This window comes from Lepus europaeus, chromosome 14 (assembly GCF_033115175.1).
Source record: "Lepus europaeus isolate LE1 chromosome 14, mLepTim1.pri, whole genome shotgun sequence".
Lineage (NCBI taxonomy): Eukaryota > Metazoa > Chordata > Mammalia > Lagomorpha > Leporidae > Lepus > Lepus europaeus.
The window spans coordinates 81,266,078-81,288,900 of NC_084840.1; the positions used below are offsets into that span (position 1 = coordinate 81,266,078).

The 22,823-nt window shown below is 46.0% G+C and overlaps 1 protein-coding gene across 3 annotated transcripts in view; it reads right to left on the reverse strand.

Annotated features, from left to right (window-relative positions):
- Positions 1–22,823, reverse strand: part of NUP133 (nucleoporin 133) — a 66,755-nt gene that overhangs the window by 24,393 nt on the left and 19,539 nt on the right. For all 3 annotated transcript variants that reach the window (XM_062211047.1, XM_062211049.1, XM_062211048.1), the window contains exons 10-15: positions 19,173–19,320; positions 18,140–18,297; positions 16,619–16,710; positions 11,179–11,342; positions 9,613–9,707; positions 6,766–6,990 (exon numbers count right to left, since the gene is read on the reverse strand). In XM_062211047.1, coding sequence (XP_062067031.1) covers positions 6,766–6,990; positions 9,613–9,707; positions 11,179–11,342; positions 16,619–16,710; positions 18,140–18,297; positions 19,173–19,320 — 882 coding nt within the window. The remainder of the gene's footprint in view (positions 1–6,765; positions 6,991–9,612; positions 9,708–11,178; positions 11,343–16,618; positions 16,711–18,139; positions 18,298–19,172; positions 19,321–22,823) is intronic.

The window sequence follows — 22,823 nt, forward strand, 5'->3', positions numbered from 1 at the left end:
TGGCCTAGGAAAAGCAACGGAAAATGGCCCAACTAATGAGGCCCCTGCCAACCTCGTGGGAGACCAGGATGAAACTGCTGGCTCCTGCCTCTGGCCTAGCTCAGCCCTGGCCATCATGGTCATCTAGGGAGTGAACCAGCAACATATAAATAAATCTTTTTTTAATGTAATTTGCCACCTAGACAATGTGGACAAGCAGACAGGTAAAAAGAAGTAAAGTTCCTTTTGTTGTATGCATGTACTCTTTCTCTGGCACTGTGGTTATGCCATGTGGGAGGACCTGGAGAGCTACTCCCAAAGGAAGCTGAAAACTAGAAGTAAGCTTCAAGAGATGTGAAGACAAATGCTGTTGTGAGGAGTTCTACATGTCATCATTTTTTTTATCGGGAGCATTCTTGGGCAAACCCAATCAGGTGTTCAGTTATGCTGTATGATATTCCTAAAGCATCACTGCACTACTCATGAGTTACATATCCAACAGATCATTTCCAGACCCTTTCTTTCTATTCTGTTAATTGGTAAATGTACATACACTGCGTTAACTATTACGCTTTGTCCTTGGATCCAAATGCAGAAAAAGGAGCTAGGTAGACTCTTGCTGAGTTCCTTCAAACCAAGTCATTAATAATTTTTTTTTAAAAACTTTGTACTATGAAAAATTATTTATGATAAAGCCCACAAGGTGAAGGACCCTTATGGGGGAGAGGGACAAGAAACTAGGCCTGGGCAGATATCAGGGGCTTCTTAAGAGGTTAGATGTTCCCCAGGGTCCAGCGGGCACGTTCTCTGGGAAGGAAAAGTCTATCCCCTTTAGAGAACCTCTAGGCATGCCCAGAGCAGAGCTGCCACTCCCCTTCGGAGAGTCTCAGTACTCTCCTCAGCATTCTCCTCAGCTGGTTCCCTCAGCACTCTCCTCAGCATTCTCTTCAGCTGGTTCCCTCAGCACTCTCCTCAGCTGGTTTCCTCAGCACTCTCCTCAGCACTCTCCGGTATGCTAATTGTCCCTCCGAACCGGCCAATCCCATATGCTAATTTGTTGACTATATAACCTGTGTGAAACTGCCGCTCAGGGCTCCTCACTGCCTGAGGTGGGGGCCCGTTTGCGCAAACGTACAATAAATACCTCATGCTTTTTGCATCAACTGGTCTGGAGTCTGGATTTTTGGGCGTCCTCTCGAGCAAGTGGGCATCTCTACAACTGAGAGGTCCAACATTTTGGCGCCCAACGTGGGGCTCGAGGTCGCCCTCAGACCCATTCTCTGCAGGACCAGTTGGAGGTATAATTAAGTGTTTTCTGTTTGTTGTTCTTCGTCTTGAGTGTTCTGACTGGCCAGTACCTGACTCTGTGAGACCAGTGGGGGAGGCAGGCGTGCCCAGCAACCCCTGGTCCGTTCCCCGGAGGACGCTCCGGTCTGTGAGACCAGTAGGGGAAACCCTCGGTCCGTTCCCCCGGAAGACGCTCCCGGGGTGGTCTGGAGGTGGGTCGGAGACCAAGTCTCCCTCCTTCCCGGGGAGGGCTGGTCAGGCAGCCGCTCCCAAAAATAGCGCAATAGCGTTCGATTTGTCCTAGCCATGTGGTTTGTCTTGCTTACTGTATATGTCTGTGCATTGGCTGTTCTTTTTGTTTGGGCTAAAATCCTTGCACACATGGGTCAACAAATAACCACCCCTTTAAGTCTCACTCTAGATCACTGGAAGGACGTTCGAGAACGCGCGCGCCACCTCTCATTGGAGATTAAAAGGAAACAATGGGCAAAATTCTGTTCCTCAGAGTGGCCGGCCTTCGAGGTCGGCTGGCCAAGGAACGGCACTTTTAACCTCGATATTATTTTACAGATTAAGGCGCGGGTCTTTCAGCCAGAATCCAATGGACACCCTGATCAGGTGCCCTACATTACTACGTGGGAGGATCTTTCACGTAATCCCCCTCCCTGGGTAGAACCCTTCTCCTTCCCGACGGAGCCCATACGGACCCCGTTACCCCCTCCTCCTATCCCGGTTGTGCCAACCTCCTCCCTATACCCTCTGAAGGAGATTCGAGATTCAAAACCTGACAAGCCACCGGTTCTTCCGGCTGATCAGGACTTTCTGCTCTTTGACTCTCCCCCACCCTATCTTCCCGGCCAGCCTGCTCCCCCACAGGAACTCCCACAACAACCAAAGCGGGATGTGCAACCTTCTGCACCATCCCCTGATTCCACGAGGGCAGGGGAAGAAGTCTCAGCGCCTTCCCCGCCCTCCAGCCGCCTGCGCCTCCGTCGGGGGCAGGCAGGGGGCTCGGGAAGCGTCTGGACTTCGCAGGCTTTTCCTCCTCGCTCGGTGGCTGGCCAGATGCAGTACTGGCCATTTTCTGCTTCCGATCTTTACAATTGGAAAACCTATAACCCCTCTTTCTCTCAGGACCCCCAGGCTCTGACTGGGCTGATTGAGTCAATTTTATTGACTCAATCAGCCCACCTGGGATGATTGTCAGCAGCTTCTGCAGACCCTCCTCACTACTGAGGAAAAGCAGCGTGTCTACCTTGAGGCACGGAAAAACGTCCCTGGAGCAGATGGCCGACCGACCCTACTGCTAAACGAAATCGAGGAGGCGTTTCCCTCAACCCGTCCTGATTGGGACTACACCACCGTTGCTGGTAGGGAGCGACTTTGTCTTTACCACCAGATTCTCCTTGCGGGTCTCAGAGGGGCTGGAAAGCGCCCCACCAATTTGGCCAAGGTACGTGCAATAGTGCAGGGGGCTGAGGAAACGCCGGCAGGCTTCCTAGAAAGATTAATGGAAGCCTACCGTACTATACAAGATTTAATGAAGGAGGCAGAAAAGATTTACAACAAAAGGGAGATCCGAGAGGAGAAGGAGGAAAGAATCCGCAAGGAGCAGGAGGAAAGGGAAGACAAAAGAGACAAAAGACGTAATCAAGAGCTTAGTAGAATTTTGGCCACCGTAGTGCAGGATACAGAAAGGAGTAGACCAGGACAGAATAGGGATTTGGGAGACAAACGAAAGCCTCGGGTGGAAAGAGATCAATGTGCCTATTGTAAAGAAAGAGGACACTGGGTCAAAGACTGCCCGAAGAAAACACAGGGACCAAAGAGGAGACCAGTTCCAATCCTGTCCTTGGAAGAAGACGACTAGGTGAGTCAGGGCCAGGAGCCCCCCCCTGAGCCCAGGATAACCCTTGAAGTGGGGGGCAGACCGGTAACCTTCCTGATTGACACGGGAGCCCAGCACTCGGTACTGACTTCAGAAAAAGGTCCTTTAAGCTCCAAGATTTTCCTCAGGCCTGGGCAGAGACTGCGGGAATAGGGCTGGCCGTCAACCGGCCTCCCTTGATCTGAAGCCCACGGCCATTCCCGTGTCAGTTCGTCAATATCCGATGGGCAAGGAAGCTAAGGAAGGTATCCGGCCACATATCCAGAGATTGTTACACCTAGGCATTTTAAAACCTTGTCGTTCACCTTGGAACACCCCCCTACTACCAGTAAAGAAGCCTGGTACGGGTGACTACCGCCCGGTACAGGACTTGCGGGAGGTTAACAGGAGAACGGAGGATATGCATCCCACAGTGCCCAACCCCTACAATCTGTTAAGTACCTTGCCTCCGACCCACGTATGGTACACTGTGTTAGATCTAAAAGGTGCATTCTTTTGTTTAAGACTGAGCCCTCAGAGCCAATCCATCTTTGCTTTTGAGTGGAAAGACCCAGAGACCGGGTTTTCAGGACAACTCACCTGGACAAGGTTGCCTCAAGGATTTAAAAACTCGCCTACCCTGTTTGATGAAGCTCTGCACCTAGATTTGGCCGACTTCCGAGTCAACCATCCGGACCTGGTCCTCCTGCAATATGTGGACGACCTCCTCCTTGCCGCTGAAACTGAGCAGAGCTGCCACTCTCCTCAGCATTCTCCTCAGCAATTCATTGCCCCGGGCACCAACGAGGAGACGACCCCGTAGCAAGGGGAAACAGGATGGCAGACGAGGCCGCTAGGGCGGCAGCCCTGAGCCAACAGGTGCTCCCGTTAAAGACAATTGAGCCCACCCAAGTATCGAGGGAACCACCTTTCCTCTATTCGGACCAAGACTTAGATACGAACCAGCGGCTCGGTGCAGAGTATGATGAACAAATAAGGGTTTGGAGGCTCGGAGAGAAAATAGTCCTGCCACACCAATTGGCTAAAGAAATAATTACCAGCCTCCATCAATGGACTCATTTGGGACACAAAAAGCTAAAAGCAGCCTTACAGGAAGATAGGCAGTCTTATTACATCCCCGGACTTGATTCTTTAGTCCAGCAGGTGACTGAATCCTGTGTTCCGTGTGCCAAGGTAAATGCCAGACACCTCAAGCTCCCGGAGGGAGCTAGGGTAAGAGGAGACCGACCAGGAATCAACTGGGAGGTCGATTTCACTGAGATAAGGCCGGGCAGTTATGGGAATAAGTATCTTCTAGTTTTTGTAGACACCTTCTCCGGATGGACTGAGGCATTCCCCACAAAACGGGAAACCGCCCAGGTGGTCGTCAAGAAGATCATAGAGGAGATCTTCCCCTGGTTCGGCTTGCCTAAGGTAATCGGGTCCGACAATGGCCCAGCGTTTGTCTCCCAGGTAAGTCAGTTGGTGGCCAAAGCATTAGGCATAAATTGGAAATTGCACTGTGCCTATAGACTCCAAAGTTCAGGACAGGTAGAAAGAATGAACAGAATAATTAAAGAGACTTTGACCAAATTAGCGTTGGAGACTGGTGTTAAAGACTGGGTCCAACTCCTCCCTATGGTGTTGTTCCGGGTCCGAAACACGCCCTCTCATTGCGGGCTGACACCATACGAAATCCTTTATGGAGGGCCCCCACCAGTAGCAGGCTTGCTTGACCTTGCCAGTGACTCCGTTGCCGATGCCCCTAAATTACAGGCCCGGTTGAGAGCACTCCAGATCATCCAGAACCAGGTCTGGAAACCTCTTGCAGCAGCCTATCAACCCAAGATGACAACCATTCCACATCCTTTCCAAATCGGTGATGCTGTGTATGTCCGAAGGCACCAATCTAAGACTCTAGAGCCCCGGTGGAAAGGCCTCTTCACTGTGCTGTTGACAACTCCCACCGCTCTCAAGGTCGACGGAATCGCTGAGAGGTCCAACAAAGGGATCACTGTTCCTAAATCTGTATATATGACATACATGAAATCTGTACACTGTCAATAAAATTTTAAAAAAGTGACACAAAAAAATTGTAATAATTGTTAGATCACAAGATTTGAGGTGAGCTTGCTTACTTTCTTACTGATTTCTGGCATATTTCCTAGCTAAAAAATAAAGCAAGAGCCAGCGCCGCAGCTCAATAGGCTAACTGGGTTCTAGTCCCGGTCGGGGCGCCAGATTCTGTCCTGGTTGCTCCTCTTCCAGTCCAGCTCTCTGCTGCGGCCCGGGAGTGCAGTGAAGGATGGCCCAAGTGCTTGGGCCCTGCACCCGCATGGGAAACCAGGAGGAAGCACCTGGCTCCTGGCTTCGGATCGGCGGGGTGTGCCGGCCGCAGCGCGCCGGCCGCAGCAGCCATTGGGGGGTGAACCAACGGCAAAGGAAGACCTTTCTCTCTCTCTCTCTCTCACTAACTCTGCCTGTGGGAAAAAAAAAAAGTTATAGTACATCCAACATCAAGGGAAAAAAAGCAGACCTATTGGCATAGGGTGCATGCTATTAGAATATAGCAAGACTATAGAAGGAAGGAAACAAATTTGAAATAAATAGAAATTCTCAAATGTACAAGAAACTCCAGATTTCAGAGTTGAAGAGCGAGCTGACACTGTTTCTATAATCAGATAATGCCACAAAGGGTGAAGGGGGCTCTCCTAGTTAAGGACCATACACTTCAGAGACAATCTATCTACAAAATGTCTAAACAAGAAGTGGCACTCTGCTCAGAGCCAGGGTCTGTGGCCTCAGCTGAGGTAACTGGGCTCCCTGTGTCTTAATAGCACATCTGTAAAGGCAAAGAGTGCACTCTACCCTGCAGCCTCGCCAGGCTGTGGAGCACTGGCCCAGCAGAAGATCTGAGTGAAATCCGAAATTCAGTCGCCGCAAGCTGGCTAGCATCTTCACTGTTTTTTCCCTTCTAAATTTACTGCAGACTTTTTTCCCGTCATAACTGGAATCAGATTTTTAAAGTGAGGTGTATCAGGATTCTGGGTGGAAGGTGGGGAAAGAGTTCAGTGAAGGGACAGTTTACAAGGGAGTAGGCAGAATTAAGGAAGGATCAGAGAGTAACACAGGGGGTCCATCATCACCCCTGTTACACTGAGGCCTCAGGGGGCAGTTACTAGTGGTGCAGAGATAGCAGCCAGCCAGGAGTTGTGGATGCACATGAGGGAGGAATTAGAATAACTACTCTGATCTCTGGCCATCTGCTGGCACCTCACATTTGTCTAACCTAGCAGGGAGCAGAAGGCAGGGGTGTACTTGGGAAAAAAGTACAGGGCCAGTGCTGTGGCATAGCGGGTGAAGCCGCTGCCTGCAGTGCTGGCATCCCTTATCGGCACTGGTTTGAGTCCCAGCTGTTCCACTCCCAATCCTGCTCTCTGCTATGGCCTGGGAGAGCAGCAAGCTGTGTGGGAGACCTGAAAGAAGGGCCCAGCCCCGGCCATTATGACCAACTGAGGAGTGAACCAGCAGATGGAACACCTCTTTCTCCCTCTCTGTCTCTCTGTAACTCTGCCTTTCAAATAAATGAGTAAATCTTTGAAAGCATGTGAAGGGTAAAGGACCCATCTTACCTCTCTAAAAAAGATGTCGGCAGCAGTTAGGCTGGATGGAATCTCACGTTCCCTCTTGTTCAAAGCAAGGGAGATGGCTGTGTTCACGAGGTTGGAAAGGCGAGAGTGGTGGTTCTTGAGAACAATGGCAGCAGACAGCTTTTCAGCATGCTCACAAAGCAACAGTCGCGTGGCCATTGGCATCCCTCTCACTGGATAAGTGCGCAGACGTCCAAATAAGCCAACCTGGCAACAGACAAACACATCTTCTCAGAAAGCATTATAGTCACACCAAAGATGACAGCATTAGAATAACATATAAAAGGGTATTTGCACCAGATGCAGGCCAGCATTCAAATCACAACACACACAGACGCAGACACACACACACTCTGTCTCTCTCTAAATATAGTTCAACTGCTCTTTTCTGTCTACACCAATAAATTTTTTCAAGACCTTAGCAACCCACATGACTGCTGGATTAAGTCCTGGCTGCTCTACTTCCAATCCAGCCCCCTGCTAATGTGCCTTGGAAAGCATGGCCCTAGTGCTCCCCTGCCATTAACACAGGAAAATCAGATGGAGTTCCAGGATCCTGGCTACAGCCTGGTCCAGTCCTGACTGTTGTAGCCATTTGGGGAATGAACCAGCAGAAGGAACATCTCTTGCTCTAATTTTGTCTTTCAAATAAATAAATCTTAGAAAAAAATTAACGCAGAATGTGAGATTAAAAACAAGTCGGGGCCGGCGCTGCGGTGCAGTGGGTTAACGCCCTGGCCTGAAGTGCTGGCATCCCATATGGGCACAGGTTCGAGACCTGGCTGCTCTACTTCCTGTCCAGCTCTCTGCTATGGCCTGGGAAAACAGTAAAGATGGCCCAGCCAGGTCCCTGGGCCCCTGCACCCACATGGGAGACCTGGAAGAAGCTCCTGGCTCCTGGTTTCAGATCGGCACAGCTCCAGCATTGCAGCCAACTGGGGAGTAAACCATCGGATGGATGACCTCTCTCTCTCTCTCTCTCTCTCTCTCTGCCTGTCCTCTCTGTGTCACTCTGACTTTCAAGTAAAATAAATAAATCTTTAAAAAGAAAAACAATCAAGTCATCTCTGGAATCTTCTAGAATTGTACCAGAAAGGTAGCCACCAGGTGTTGTGTTATAGCAGGCGGAGCTGTTGCCTGAAACACCGACATTCCATATGGGTGCCAGTTGGAGTCGTAGCTGCTCTACTTCCAATTCAGCTCACTGCTAGTGTGCCTGGGAAAGCAGTAGAAGATGGTCCAGGTCCCTGGGTCCCTGCACCCGTGTGGGAGACCTGGAAGAAGTTCCTGGCTTCAGACTGACCAAGCTCTGGCAGTTGTAGCCATTTGGGGATTGAACCAGAGAATGGAAGACACCTCTCTCTCTGTCTCTTTCTCTCTCTGTAAACTCTGCCTTTCAAATAAATAAATAAATCTTAAAAAAAAAAAAAAAGTAGCTACTATCCATACTAGCTATTTAAGTTAGTTTATGTTTAAATCAAATAAATTTTTAGTTTCTCAGTAGCTCTATCCACAAATGAAAGACTGAGTAGCCACATGTGGCTGGTAGCTACTACCATACTGGACAATACAGATACAGAACATTCTCAGCATCTCAGAAAGTTTCAGACTGGGGAGTCCTTAACACAGAGGCATTCCTGGACTTGAAAAAAATAAGCCAAAATGGGAATAAAGAGGAGGGAATTTGGTGTGAAGACTTTGCTTGGGATGCCCACATTCTATATAAGAATTCCTGGCTCAAGTTCCAGTCCTGCTCCTGATTCTAGCACTGTGGGAAGCAGAAGGCAAAGGCTCAAATGTTTGGCCCATATCACCCACTCAGGAGAGTCAGATGAAGTTCCAGGCTCCTGGTTTTGGCCTGGCTCAGCTCCAGCTGCTATGGGAATTTGGACAGTGAACCAGCAGATAAGAGCTACCTCCATGTCTGTCACCCTTGCCCTTTTAAATAGATAAATAATATAAATTTTCAAGAATATTTATTTATTTATTTGAAAGACAGAGTTACAGAGAAGCAGAGACAAAGAGAGAAGTCTTCCATCTGTTGGTTCACTCTCAAATGGCTGCAACAGCTGGAACTGTACCAATCTGAACCCAGGAGCCAGGAGCTTCTTCCAGGTCTCGCATGGGGATGCAGGGGCCCAAGCACTTGGGCCGTCTTCTACTGCTGAGAGCTGCAGTGGAAGAGGGGCAGCCGGGACTAGAACTGGAACTCATATGGGATGCTGGCCCCAATAATATAAAATTTTAAAAAGGATTAAACTTCTTCATTTGCATCTGAAATATGCCTAGAAACCATTACTGATTATAAACAAAAACAGTATGAAAATGGGGATACTTCTTTTCAAAGAAAAATACTTTTAATGAGGATTTGATTCTGATACTTTCAAATATTTTAAATCCACATAAGAATTTATCACTGTCTTAATATATTAATATCACTTAATCTAATACTATATTTCTAATAATATAAAGTCAACTATGACAATCTAAGGTTTTACACAAAAGTACACAGAAATTCTGAATGAAATCTTGTTTTTAAAAGGACTTGGACTTAAAATACTGTGTTACCAAAAAAAAAAAAAAAAAAGCTGAAAAGAACATTTCTCCTCAAATACACTATTTTTCTTCTTTTTATCTAATCTTCAATGCAGCCTCCAAACAGCCCTAGAATACTTTACTTTTAAGTCAGCACAGAAAATACATCACATCCCACATAAAAAAAACTCAGTACAGAGAGGGGGTATTTCCTGTTACACTGAAGAGAGCTGACAATGTAGAGCACAAACATCAAGAGTCCCCACCTCCCTGTGCAGCAACCTGGACCCTTACTTGATGAATGAAGTCCATAAGGAAAGAATGGGCTTTCATCTTATCTTCCAGCTGGTGAAGAATAATCAGTGATGTATTGCTGAACCCAGGTGCTTCTGCAAAAAAGAGTAACAAAACTGAAACACACAACAGACAGGTCTTAGGATAATGACTGCTAATAATATGAAACCTAACACGGGGCAGGTGACTGGCCCAAACAAGGCTCAGCCCTTCAGGCTTGCTGGTCTGGCTGAAAAGCCTGTGAGAGCATTTCAGGCATGGAAAACCACGACAATGCGGCAAAAAAAATATTCTACATGAAGGATTTCTGTGAGACCTCAACGGAAAGAACGGGCTATCAAAGAAGGATGCATTTTTCTCTGAAGGAAGGAGAGAACTTTCACTTTGCTGATGGCCTTGTCTAAATGCTGACGGAGATTGTGGATTCAAAAGGCTTCCATAGCCTAGGCAGCTCATGTCAAGAGCCTCAGGTGGTCACTGACGTCATACATAAGAGTGTTAATTGTTAAAGGAACAACAGGAGTCACTGGGCACTAACTCTCCATGCAGGACCTCTGTCCTCAATGAGTTGTATTATGAGAATAAATGTGATACTTGTTCCCAGTTTGTGTGTGTGCGCATGTGTGCAAACTGTTGAAATCTTTACTTACTATAGAGTTGGTCTTCTGTGTACAAAGTTAATTGAAAATGAACCTTAATGGAGAATGGGACTGGGAAGGGGAGAGGGAAGAGGGGTTGGGGTCAGGGTCGGAGTATGGGTGGGAGGGCAGGTATGGCCCAAATGGCCACAATGGCCAGGTTGGGCCAGGCTGAAGTCATCAACTTCTTCTTTGTCTCCCACATGGGTGGCAGAGGCCTAAGCACATGGGCACCTTGTGCTGCTTTCCCAGATACAATAGCAAGGAGCTGGATTGGAAGTGTAGCAGCCAGGACTCGAACCTGTAGCCATATGGAATGCTGGCATTGCAGGAAGCAGCTTAACCTGCTATGCCACTACACCAACCCCACCAACTTCCTTTTAGAAATAAAAATCTTGAGAAAGCTCAGTAATATGCCTCAGATAGAATATAAGGATTTGCTCCAATGTTCCCTCATAGTCTATCATCTAGGTCTGTTCTGAGGCCTTTTCAAAATCTTTACAAGAAAGATTAAAAAATACTGAATTGCAGACTGGCACTGTGGTGTAATAGGTAAAGCCTAAACCTGCAGTGCTGGCATCCCATATGGGCAATGGTTTGTGTCTGGGCTGCTCCTCTTCCAATCCAGCTTTCTGCTTATAGCCTGGGAAATCAATGGAGGATGGCCCAAGTGCTTGGGCCCCTGCAGCCATGTGGGAGATTCAGAGGAAGCTCCTGGCTCCTGGCTTTAGATCAGCTCAGCTGCAGCCATTGTGCCCATCTGGGGAGTAAAGCAGCTTATGGAACACTATCTGTCTGTAACTCCATCTCTCAAATAAACAAACACATCTTTTAAAAAAAAAACTGAACTGCCATTAACTTGAGACAATTTTAATACAGATATTACATACTATAAATTTTTTTTTATAGAAACACAGAATATTCTTACCTTCTGGGACAGATTCAGCCCACCGTGGGTCAGAAGCTGGATAGTCATCCATCAGGTCTATGCTGATTTGGGTAACAGCCTTGTCTAGTTCACAATCAGAACCCAGATCAGAGCGAGAGGAAAACAGCTCATCAACCATCATCTGAGCATGACCTAAATCTTTTCTGAAATACAATTGGAAAACAAAAATATTAAGGGAGATAAAACATTTTTAAAACTAACTATGAGGGAGGCTTTGAGGTGCAGCAGGTTAAACTGCTCTGCCATTTCGAGTCTCAGCTACTACTCTGCTTCCCATCCAGCTCCCTGATAATGCTCCTGGGAAGCAGCAGGTCATAGCTCAAGTACTTGAGTCCCTGCCACCCATGTGGGATCTCAGACGGAGTTTCCGGCTTCCTGCTTTGGCCTGGCCCAGCCCAGCCCTTGCAGAGAGTGGATCTGGAGAGTGAACCAGTGGCTGGAGGATGTCTCGCTATCACCCTGCCTTTCAAATAAATAAATACATCTCTTAAACAAAAGATACTAACCACAAAAAATTGTGAAATTAAAGTCCCATGTATACATCTCAGCCTGAAGTGTTTTTATTTAAACTTTTTAATTAAAAGCGAGAGAAATATTATATATATATATATACTGATTCAATAAATATATACAGAATACTTATAGCTAAAGACTGCACACAGAATGATAAACAAGATGTTAAGAAACAGACCTAGATGTCAGAAAATTAAAGAAGCGATGACAAGTATTGTGACAGGAAAAGAACAGAGGACTATGGAGCACAGCAATGTATCAGAGGGGCAAGACCTGGAGGAAGAGACGGTCAATCCAAGCCCTGATGGCTAAGAAGTTAAACGAGTTGCAGAGCATATAGGGAGGGGTATGCAGATGCACACAGAGCGTATTTCCATGTCTAATAGCAAGTAAGCCTGGATCTCTAGAGAGACCTGAAGCCAATGGATAGGATGAGATTCTACAAGGAGGGAAGTATATGGAAAGATAGCTTCCAGAACAATCAAGTAAAGGACAATCAAGTAAAGTGAGCCCTTAAAAGAAGCAGACTCTTCTAAACTGGTCAGACGTCAGAGTACAACCAGGTGTCAATAAACCAAAGGCAGATTAAACACAGTTCCCATGAAAGTATGAGATAAATTCAGGGGCTGATGCTGTGGTGCAGCAGGTTAATGCCTTGGCCTGAAGCGCCAGCATCCCACATGCGCGCCGGTTCGAGACCTGGCTGCTCCACTTCCGATCCAGCTCTCTGTTATGGCCTGGGAAAGCAGTAGAGGATGGCCCAAGTATTTGGGCCCCTGCACCCACATGGGAGACCCGAAGAAGCTTCTGGTTCCTGGCTTCAGATCAGCGCAGCTCCAGCCCATGCGGCCAATTGGGGAGTAAACTATCTGAAGGAGGACCTCTGTGTGTGTGTGTGTGTATAACTCTGACTTTGGATTAACTAAATAAATATTTAAAAAAAAAATGAGGCCGGCGCTGTGGCTTAACAGGCTAATCCTCCACCTTGCGGCGCCGGCACACCGGGTTCTAGTCCCGGTTGGGGTGCCGGATTCTATCCTGGTTGCCCCTCTTCCAGGCCAGCTCTCTGCTATGGCCTGGGAAGGCAGTGGAGGATGGCCCAAGTCCTTGGGCCCTGCACCCGCATGGGAGACCAGGAGAAGCACCTGGCTCCTGGCTTCGGATCAGCAAGATGCGCCGGCCGCAGCGGCCATTGGAGGGTGAACCAACGGCAAAAAGGAAGACCTTTCTCTCTGTCTCTCTCTCTCTCACTATCCACTCTGCCTGTCCAAAAAAAAAAAAAAGGAAAGAGCTAAATCAGAAGGGATGAATTATAAAGCCAGAGTAGACAAAGCCTTGTAAACTATATTATGGAGTTTGAACTTAATCATACAGACAACAGAAAGGAACCGAGGAGTCATGATGCCTTCTAGTTTTCTAGAAGATTGTGTTCACTGTGATACAGAGAGGTGACTAAATGGTTATCAGACAAATGCAGTCTTAATTAGAAATAAGGCCTTTGTAAATGTAGTAAGTTAAGGATTAGGACGGGCCCTAAATCCAATAACTGGTGCCCTTAGACAACATGAAGACAGCTACGGTGGGCAGAGACCAAGTGACAATGGAGACAGAAACTGGAGTGATTCATCTACAATGCAAAGAATGGGAAAGACCAGCAGCAACCACCAGCAGCTAGCAGAGGGGCAAGGAAGGGTTCTTCCCCAGAGCCATTCATCTATTCCAACTCCTACCCCACTCAACATTTAGCAAAGGAAGAAACAGAATGAAAAATGTTCAGCGATTTGTTCATAGTCTCACTCAGCTCAAAAGTGAGGGGTAGAACAATGGCTGCATTCAATGTTCAATCATATATGAATCTATCACATCTCATAAAGACTGTTTCAGAATACATGGCATATAGAAAACATATCTAGGATCAACTAAAATCTGAATTCATCTCCCTTGAATGCTTTCTCACTGTGGGCTCAGCCCTTCAACTTGCTCTGACCAACTGCACACTAACAAATGTCACCCAAGCAGAAACTCAAGGGTACCTGTGCACCGAGGCTTGCTCCTGTGCCACTTCTGAACTCTGTGTTACGTAAACAAGCCCAAGGCACATGGCTGTTTTCTAGATGCTATAAGTTCAGGGAGTTCTTATCTAGCTTCTCTGATCTCTGTGCTATAGGAGGCTAAGTCATTTGCTGTGAGGAAGGCAGAAAAGAAATGAGAAGTTGGAAGAGATTAGAAAAGGGCTAAAGGGCCAGCACTGTGGCACAGTCGGTTGAGCCTCTGCCTGTGGCGCTGGCATCCCATGTGGGTGCTGGGTTGTGTGTCAGCTGCTCCTCTTCTGATCCAGCTCTGCCATGGCCTGGGAAAGCAGCAGAAGATGGCTCAAAGTACTGAGGCCCCTGCACTCACATGAGAGACCCAGAATAAGCTCCAGGCTCCTGACTTCTGACAGGCCCATTTCCAGCCATTGCAGTCATCTGGGGAGTAAACTAGAAGATGGAAGACCTCTCTGCCTCTGCCTCTCCCTCTGTCTGTAACTCTGCCTCTCAAATAAATAAATAACCTTAAAAAAAAAAAAGGAAGAAAAGAAAAAAGGGCTAAAATGACTTCTTGGTTGAAAAGGAGACAAACTCACTAGAGAAATGCACAAAAACTGCCTGGAAGTGAAAGTGCAGATGGAAGCTGAACACCTAATTACACTATAGGTTATGGGACCAAAAGGGTCAACTATGGCACAGATCTAATCAATAATTTCAGAATGTTTCCTAGCATTGTCACGAACGAAAGATTTTGTATTGATTTTTTTGAGCTAAATAAAGTGAAAACCAAAGAATACAAAGTTAATATTAAAAACAATCCTATGAGGGGCTGGCACTGTGGCACAATGGATAAAGCCCTGGTCTGCAGTGCCGGCATCCCATATGGTCACCAGTTCCAAGTCCCAGCTGCTCCACTTCCAATCCAACCCCCTGCTAATGAGCCTGGGAAAGCAGTGGAGAATGGCCCAAGTTCTTGGGCCCCTGCACCCAGGTGGTAGACTCAGAAGAAGCTCCTGGCTTTGGAATAGCTCAGCTCAGCAGCTCTGGATCAGCTCAGCAGCCATTTGGGAGTGAAAAAGTGGATGGAAGACCTCTCTCTGTCTCTACTTCTCCCTGTCACTTTGTCTTTCATATAATAAAATAAATCTTTAAAAAACAAAAACCCAATCCTATGAAACAGTAAAATCACCTTAGCAGAAAATATGAAAAACAATCCAAAGTGCTACTTACCACTGGTAAAGTATGAAGATAATTTTGGTTGTCCCAAGTTAGCAGGAAGGGTGCTATTGGCATGTAGGGATGCTGCTAGACAGACGACAGGACAGCAACCACAACAAAAAGCCATCTACTCTCAAGTATTCATATGTTGAGGAGAGGCCACATGAAGCAGACAGAGTGGCCCAGAAAGGCTCCAGAAATGTGAGCAAGTCTAACCAAGAGCAGCCAGCATGGCCCCTGACTATAATGAGTGAAGCCAGCTGGGACCAGTAAAGCTGCCACCTTCCCCCACCCCAAACAGTTGAAGGGTAGAATCCTAAGCTATATTAAATAAGCACTAAGTTTTGTGGTAATATTGCATGCAGCAAAACCTGACTTATAGGCCAGGTCTACTTTTATAATACCAAGAAAATTTCATATGCAACTTACTTAATTTGCCTTAATGTCACATATAAAACATTACTGCATGCTATTTTCAAGAATGTAGATTTTGTTCAGAAGAACCTGGCTCCTGGCTTCAGATCAGCGCGGTGCACCGGCCGCAGCGGCCATTGGAGCGTGAACCAACGGAAAAGGAAGACCTTTCTCCCTGTCTCTCTCTGTCCACTCTGCCTGTTAAAAAAAAAAAAAAAAAGAGAGAGAGAATGTAGATTTTGGGGCCAGCACTGTGGCATAGTGGGTAAAGCTGCCACCTGCAGTGCTGGCATCCCAAATGGATGCCAGTTTGAGTCCTGGCTGCTCCACTTCTGATCCAGCTCCCTGCTAATGCACCTAGGAAAGAGCGAACGATGGTCCAAGTCCTTGGGCCCCTGTAACCACAAGAGAGGCCGGAAGGAAGCTCCTGGCAATCGATTGGCTCAGCTTGAGCCATTGTGGCCATTTGGGAATGCACAGGCTTGGGCCACCCTTGCCACCTTCCCAGGCCCATTAGCAGGGAGCTGGACTGAAGTGGAGCAGTCGGGACTCAAACCTGCGACCACATGGGATGCCAGCACCGCAGGCTGGGGCTTTAACCCACTGTACCACATCACTGGCCCCTAATAAATAAATCTTAAAAAAAAAAAAATTGCACATTTCTAATGATGTATTGTTTCCCTTAGCTGAAGAGGTTCCTAGCCTAGCTTTAACTCTTCTGTAGCTGCCAAGCTCAGAATAACAGCCTAGATTTAACTCTTCTGTAGCTATTAAGCTCAGGCTAAGTCTGCTAAAATACCACAGCTCAGAAAAATTCTCTTCTTGATGGTATCCAAGTTGCTCTCATCAGTCAACGAAACTGTTTTTTTGTTTTTTTTTTTCCTTCAAAGATCCATTTATTTATCTGAAAGGCAAGGAGTTACCGAGAGGCAGAAGCAGAGACAGAGAGAGGTCCTCCATCTGCTGGTTCACTCCCCAATGGCAGCAATAGCCGGAGCTGCGCCGATCTGAAGCTAGGAGCCAGGAGCCTCTTCCAAGTTTTCCACGTGGGTGGAGAGGCCCAAGCACTTGGGCCATCTTCTACTGCTTTCCCAGGCCACAGCAGGGAGCTGGATTGGAAGTGGAGCAGCTGGGACTCGAACCAGCACCCATATGGGATGCCTGCACTGCGTCGGCCTCCAAGGTGGTCTTTTTACTAAAACATGTCCTCAGACATAACACATAATTTTGAAAACATGTTATACCTGCAATATTGCAGAAAGGCAGCTTTTAGCAACTTGGTTTTATCTTCCTGTGCTATGGTTTCATTCCTTGCAGTGTTCTCAAAAATCATACTCTGTAACAAACAACAAACTTTAGTTGGAGGTGAAGGTATCAGAGCATTCTTGATTACTGAACTAAAAACTGGACCCATCCTATGACAGAAAGAACACACACATGCACATGTGTTGTTTACACACACATCAAATCATTGACTAAAGTCCTGTAAGAAAGACAGATAATTCAGGCATTATATTATGAGTGTTTGGGGACTTCATCATAACCAACACAAGCTTTTTCTAGATTTGCTTATACAACTCATCACAATGTACACTATGAAGCATAATGGCTGATTGTAAGATTAACTATTCAGAAAAATTTTAAAGAAATGGAGTATTCTGGGAGAGGGGAGAGCCACAGGAGGGAGGGAGGTTGGGGGTTGGGAAGCCACAAGAATACAAAAGGTGCACTTTGTAAATTCACATTTATGAAATAAAAAATTAAAAAAAAAAGAAATGGAGTATTCTAAGACAGCTGCACAACATACAGTATTACAATGACTGCATGATTGTAACAAAATAAAATATTTACTTCCTGTGGAAACTCTGCCAAATCAGAAACAGTCTAAGCACTCACATATTATTCAAATGAACAATATCCCAAACGGTATTACTTTTTAGTCTCCTGTAAAATAAATGATAAAAATCTTGAGGATAAAGTGTATTCCAGATTTTAGAATTCTCTGACAGAAAAAAAATGGTTTTAACCATACTATCTTTTTCACAAATCACCCTTGGGATAACAAATAACAGAAACCAGAGGACAGGAAAGTGCAAATCAGGAGAAAAACAAATGGCAGAGCTGGGGGAGACAAAGGCAAACCTCTGTATACAGGACAGGGGGTACAAAGCACAAGGAGAGTCTGAGGACGACAGCTGTGCAGATGTTAAGTTTCCAGACATGTGTCTATGGAAACATCACACAGTACTGAGAAGCACTTCACAGAGCTGCAGGAGTGTGTGGGTGGCTACAACAGATTTTTTTTTAAATTAAAAAAAAAAGCAAATATCAAATGAGGCCATTAAATATTCCAATAACACAAAAAGCTGCATGATATGGAAATCTAATCAGTACTTTACCAGAGTCGAAAACCACAGACAATAATCGTATTATTACTGTGGAATAGCTTATGTTGGGATGGTAAAGGCAGGAGTGTTAGTTACCCCAAATTCTCACCTACTCTAACAGACAAGCAATAGATGCTTAAAGCTGATTACCAGGGAAACAGCAAAAGTGCATACTACTTAGAAACAGAGAAAAAAATAACAGAAGAAACTACTAATATTCAAAAGCAGCTGATCTAGGAAAGAAGTCAAAGGTGACAAGGGAAGTACCTAATGTTTTCATCACAAAATCTTTTAAAACTGTCTGGCTTTTTGTGTGTGCATCATTTGTGTGAAATACTTTGATAAAAATAAGACTTAATTCTTAGGGAACCACATTACCTCATTGCTTGGAGCAGCAACTGAAGAAGCTAAAGAATCTTCCAGATCTTCTGCTAATATGGACACATTTTCTCTTGAAGTAATAGACACCAGACCACTATTTCTAGAAAAAATGATAGGAACACCACCACAGGAACCAGCACCTAAAATACTATCTCCTAAGAGACAAAAATACAAACAAATACATGAAACCATGACAAAAATGCTCTCTGAAATCCACCACCCTAAGCAAAAAATCATCTTGAAGATATATTAAGACCACATTTTTCCTTTACAATATTGCTCCTACTCTGAATTCAGCTGTTTAACCCCAGAATCCAATGTCAAGAGCCTGCTGCTACTCGAAGCAGGCTGTGTGTCCTTCTGCTTTAAGAGCAGTAAAAACCAGCTTTGTAAGACTGCAATGAATACAGAGAAAATTCTCTCTGCACATGCATGGCTTTTTTAATCTCACAGAGCCCTCCTGCCCAATTCTGTCTATATTGGGTCAGCCAGTGGATGGGAGAGTAAGTACCTCACTAACAACCTACTTACTAATGTCAAGGCTCTCATCCTATGACTAGAAGGCCCACGCTCCACCCTGTGGTTTCATCTGCATTCTGTCATCTTTAATCTGCCCAGTTCTTTTAGATTAGAAAATCTGACTTTTTTCCACTCCTGGCCCTCCGTGCCCACCCCCTTCACCTCATCCTAAACCTGCTGCCTGAATCTAGCATCTGGGATTCTTCTTACCCAGGGATCCAGACACACCAACTGAAAGAATAGCAGCTCAGAATTAGTCACTCTTACTAAGAAGGAATAAGCAAGTACATCTCTCAGCTTCAGTTCTTTTCCTCTTGATTTCTATCACGGAGGAAAAAATGTTAATTTTCTTTAGTACTGCTCTGACTTCAGCTGCCATAGATGTGGTGTTAGATGTCTCGGTAACACTCGGAAGTATCACGTCTGAAGCAACACTTACGGAAAGATAGCAAGAACTACTAAGAGCAACTAACAAGCTCACAAATCATGCCTTCTTCAACTGCTACTGTACCTTGCGTATTAAAGGTAATTTTCTCCCGAGGAAGAGAAAATTTCCCAGTTCCTGTGGAGCACACATAGACAGCACTTTCAGTGTAGAGATACGCAGTCTGGTTTGAAAAGTTGGGAACCACCAACCGACACATAATCATGTCTTCAGACTGAAAGTTAAATTTAAGATTACACTGAATGAGAATGGAAATGAAAATACTTTTATGATTTTACCACAGTTTTGTATAACATGATCTCACAAAAATAGTAAAATTCTGTATCACTGGCTCACCTAACCCTAAACACTATCCATAAGATGACTTACAAACTAGGACACAATAAGTGTATAAACATTGGTGTGGCTTGAATGTCCCTGCAAAATCCAAACACTGAAACTAACCCCACACCACCGGCACTCAGAAGCAGGGACTCCAGGAGGTAAGAGGGCTCTATCCTTATGAATGGGATCAGTGTTCCTTATAAAAGAGATTTGCTGGCACCTGTGTGTCCCTTCTGCCACGTGCAGATGCAGCACAGAGGCCCCCTCTGAGGCATGGGCCCTACCTGACATCACCGCTGCTGGAACTTTTTTTTTTTTTTTTTTTTAAAGATTCATCTATTTGAAAGGCAGAGATACAAAAAAAAGAGAGACAGAGAAAGATGGAGGAGGGAAGGAGGGAGGGAGGGAGGGAGGGAGGGAGAGAGGGAGAGAGGGGGAGAGAGGGAGAGAGAGGGAGAGAGAGAGGGACAGAGACAGAGGGTGAGAGAGAAATGTTCCATCTGCTGGTTCACGCCCCAAATAGCTACAACAGCTGGGGCTGGGCCAGGCCAAAACCAGGAGCCAGAAGATTCATCCAGGTCTCCCATGTGGGATTGGGGCCCGCGCACTTAGGCTATCTACTGCTGCTTTCCCAGATGCATTAGCAGGGAGCCAGATTAAAAATGGAGCACCTGGGATTGGAACTGGAGCCCATATGGGATGCCAGCACTACAGGTAGAGGCTTAGCCTTCTACACTGCAGCGCCAGCCTCTGTTGGAGCCTTTCAAGCCTGCAGAACTGTGAGCAAATCTGCTGTTTATAAACTACTCCATTTAAACTGGTGGACATATGGGATGCCAGTGCTGCAGAGGGAGGGTTAATCAACCATGCCACAGCAAGGGCCTCCTAAATGATATTAACATAGTGCTTAAAATGATAACTATTTGGCATTGAAAAATAATTCTTAAAACAAAACATTAAAAGTGGGATACTAAGATTTTTCTTTTACTCTCCAACTTGTTTTCTTTGTACCATTCTGCATGGTTTGAAAATTTTTTCTAACACCGAGAAGAGCTTGTTTTTTTTACATAATCAGAGAAAATATGCTTATTTTCATTTGAAATGAAAAACTCTCTCTCTCTCTCTGTCTATAACTCTACTTGTAAAGAAAAAAAGAAGTCATATTAAGAATTAGTCTCGGCTGGCGCCACAGCTCAATAGGCTAATACTCTGCCTGCGGCGCTGGCACACCGAGTTCTAGTCCCGGTTGGGGCGCCGGATTCTGTCCCAGTTGCTCCTCTTCCAGTCCAGCTCTCTGCTGTGGCCTGGGAGTGCAGTGGAGGATGGCCCAGGTCCTTGGGCCCTGCACCTGCATGGGAGACCAGGAGAAGCACCTGGCTCCTGATCAGCGTGGTGTGCCGGCCGCAGCGGCCACTGGGGGGGTGAACCAACGGAAAAAGAAGACCTTTCTCTTTGTCTCTCTCACTGTCCACTCTGTCAAAAGAAAAAAAAAAAATTACTCTCTCTGCTCTCTCATTCAAATAAATAAAATAAATCTTTAAAAGAAAAAAAAAGAATTAGAATTTTGCTGTGGCACAGGTTAAACTGCCGTCTGTAGTGCAGGCATTCTATGTAGCTGTTGGTTTGAGTCCTGGCTGCTTCACTTGGATCTAACTTTCTGCTAATGGCCTGGGAAAATAGCAGGGGATGGCCCAAGTGCTTGGTCCGTGGCACCCACGTGGGAGACCTGAAAGCTTCTGGCTCTTGGCTCTGGACCAGCCCAGCTCTGCCTGTTGTTGCAGCCATTTCAGGAGTGAACCAGAGGATCGAAGATCTATCTTCCTCTGTCTCTGTAACTATGCCTTTCAAATAAATGCATCTTTTAAAAGAATAAGACTTTGACAAAATTAGATATTTAGTTTGAAAAAATTTATGACTCTTAAGGCTTTTTCTCATGAACTTCATAGTTACTAAACAGTATATTTAACTGTCACTAATAAGCCTAAAATTAGAGAGCCTGCCTTTTCATACAAGGTGGGGAACATCTGGGCTGCAGGCTATACAAGATCAGTAAAATCACTTGGTCTGGCCCTGTCAAGGAAACTGCAGGTGGCACTTAAAATTCAAGTGACAGCAGGCTAGTCTTCAAATTGATAACTTTGTTTTAAAGATGTATTTATTTGGGCCGGCGCTGTGGCTTAACAGGCTAATCCTCTGCCTTGCGGCGCCGGCGCACCAGGTTCTAGTCCCGGTTGGGGTGCCGGATTCTATCCCGGTTGCCCCTCTTCCAGGCCAGCTCTCTGTTATGGCCCGGGAAGGCAGTGGAGGATGGCCCAAGTCCTTGGGCCCTGCACCCGCATGGGAGACCGGGAGAAACGCCTGGCTCCTGGCTTCGGATCAGCACGATGTGCTGGCCGCAGTGGCCATTGGAGGGTGAACCAACGGCAAAAAGGAAGACCTTTCTCTCTGTCTCTCTCTCTCACTATCCACTCTGCCTGTCCAAAAAAAAAAAAAAAAGATGTATTTATTTATTATTTATTTTTTAAGATTTATTTGAAAGACAGAGTTACAGAGAGGTACAGAGAGATCTTCCATCCACTGGTTCAATTCCCAGATGGCCACAATGGGTGGAGCTGTGCCGATATAAAGCCAGGAGCCAGGAGCTTCCTCTGGGTCTTCCACATGGGTGCAGGGGCCCAAGGACTCGGGCCATCTTCCACTGCTTTCCCAGGCTATAGCAGAGAGCTGGATTGGAAGAAGAGCAGCAGGGACTAGAACCGGCGCCCATATGCGATGCCGGTGCTTCAGGCCAGGGCGTTAATCAGCTGCACCACAGCGCCTGGCCCCAGATGTATTTATTTGAAAGGCAGAGTTACAGAGGAAAATGGAGGGACAGAGAGAGATCAATGTTTTATCTGTTGGTTTACTTCCCAAATGACTGATGACCAGGGCTGGGCCAGGCCAAAGGCAGAAACCAGAAGCTTCATTGGAGACTCCTATATGGGTGCAGGGGCCCAAGAACTCAGGCCAACTTCTGCCACTTTCCCAGGTGCATTAGCAGCGAGCTGGATTGGAAGTGAAGAACCACTACTCAAATCAGCACCCATATGGGATGCTGGCATCATGGGCAGAGGCTTACCTGCTGTGCCTCAACACCAGCCCCTAAGCTGCTAACTTTGTATGGTCCATGAGTGATATTATAAATATGCAAATGACCCTTGGTGGAGAAAAGGTTCTCTACCTCTGGAGAACTTTAGTGACTATAGCACTGTTACCTAGAAATGTAATCCTTTTTTTTTAACAGAGGAGACTTTTGTTGTTTTTCCTTTTTCTTCCTCTTTTTTTTTTTTTTGACAGGCAGAGTGGATAGTGAGAGAGAGACAGAGAGAAAGGTCTTCCTTTTTGCCGTTGGTT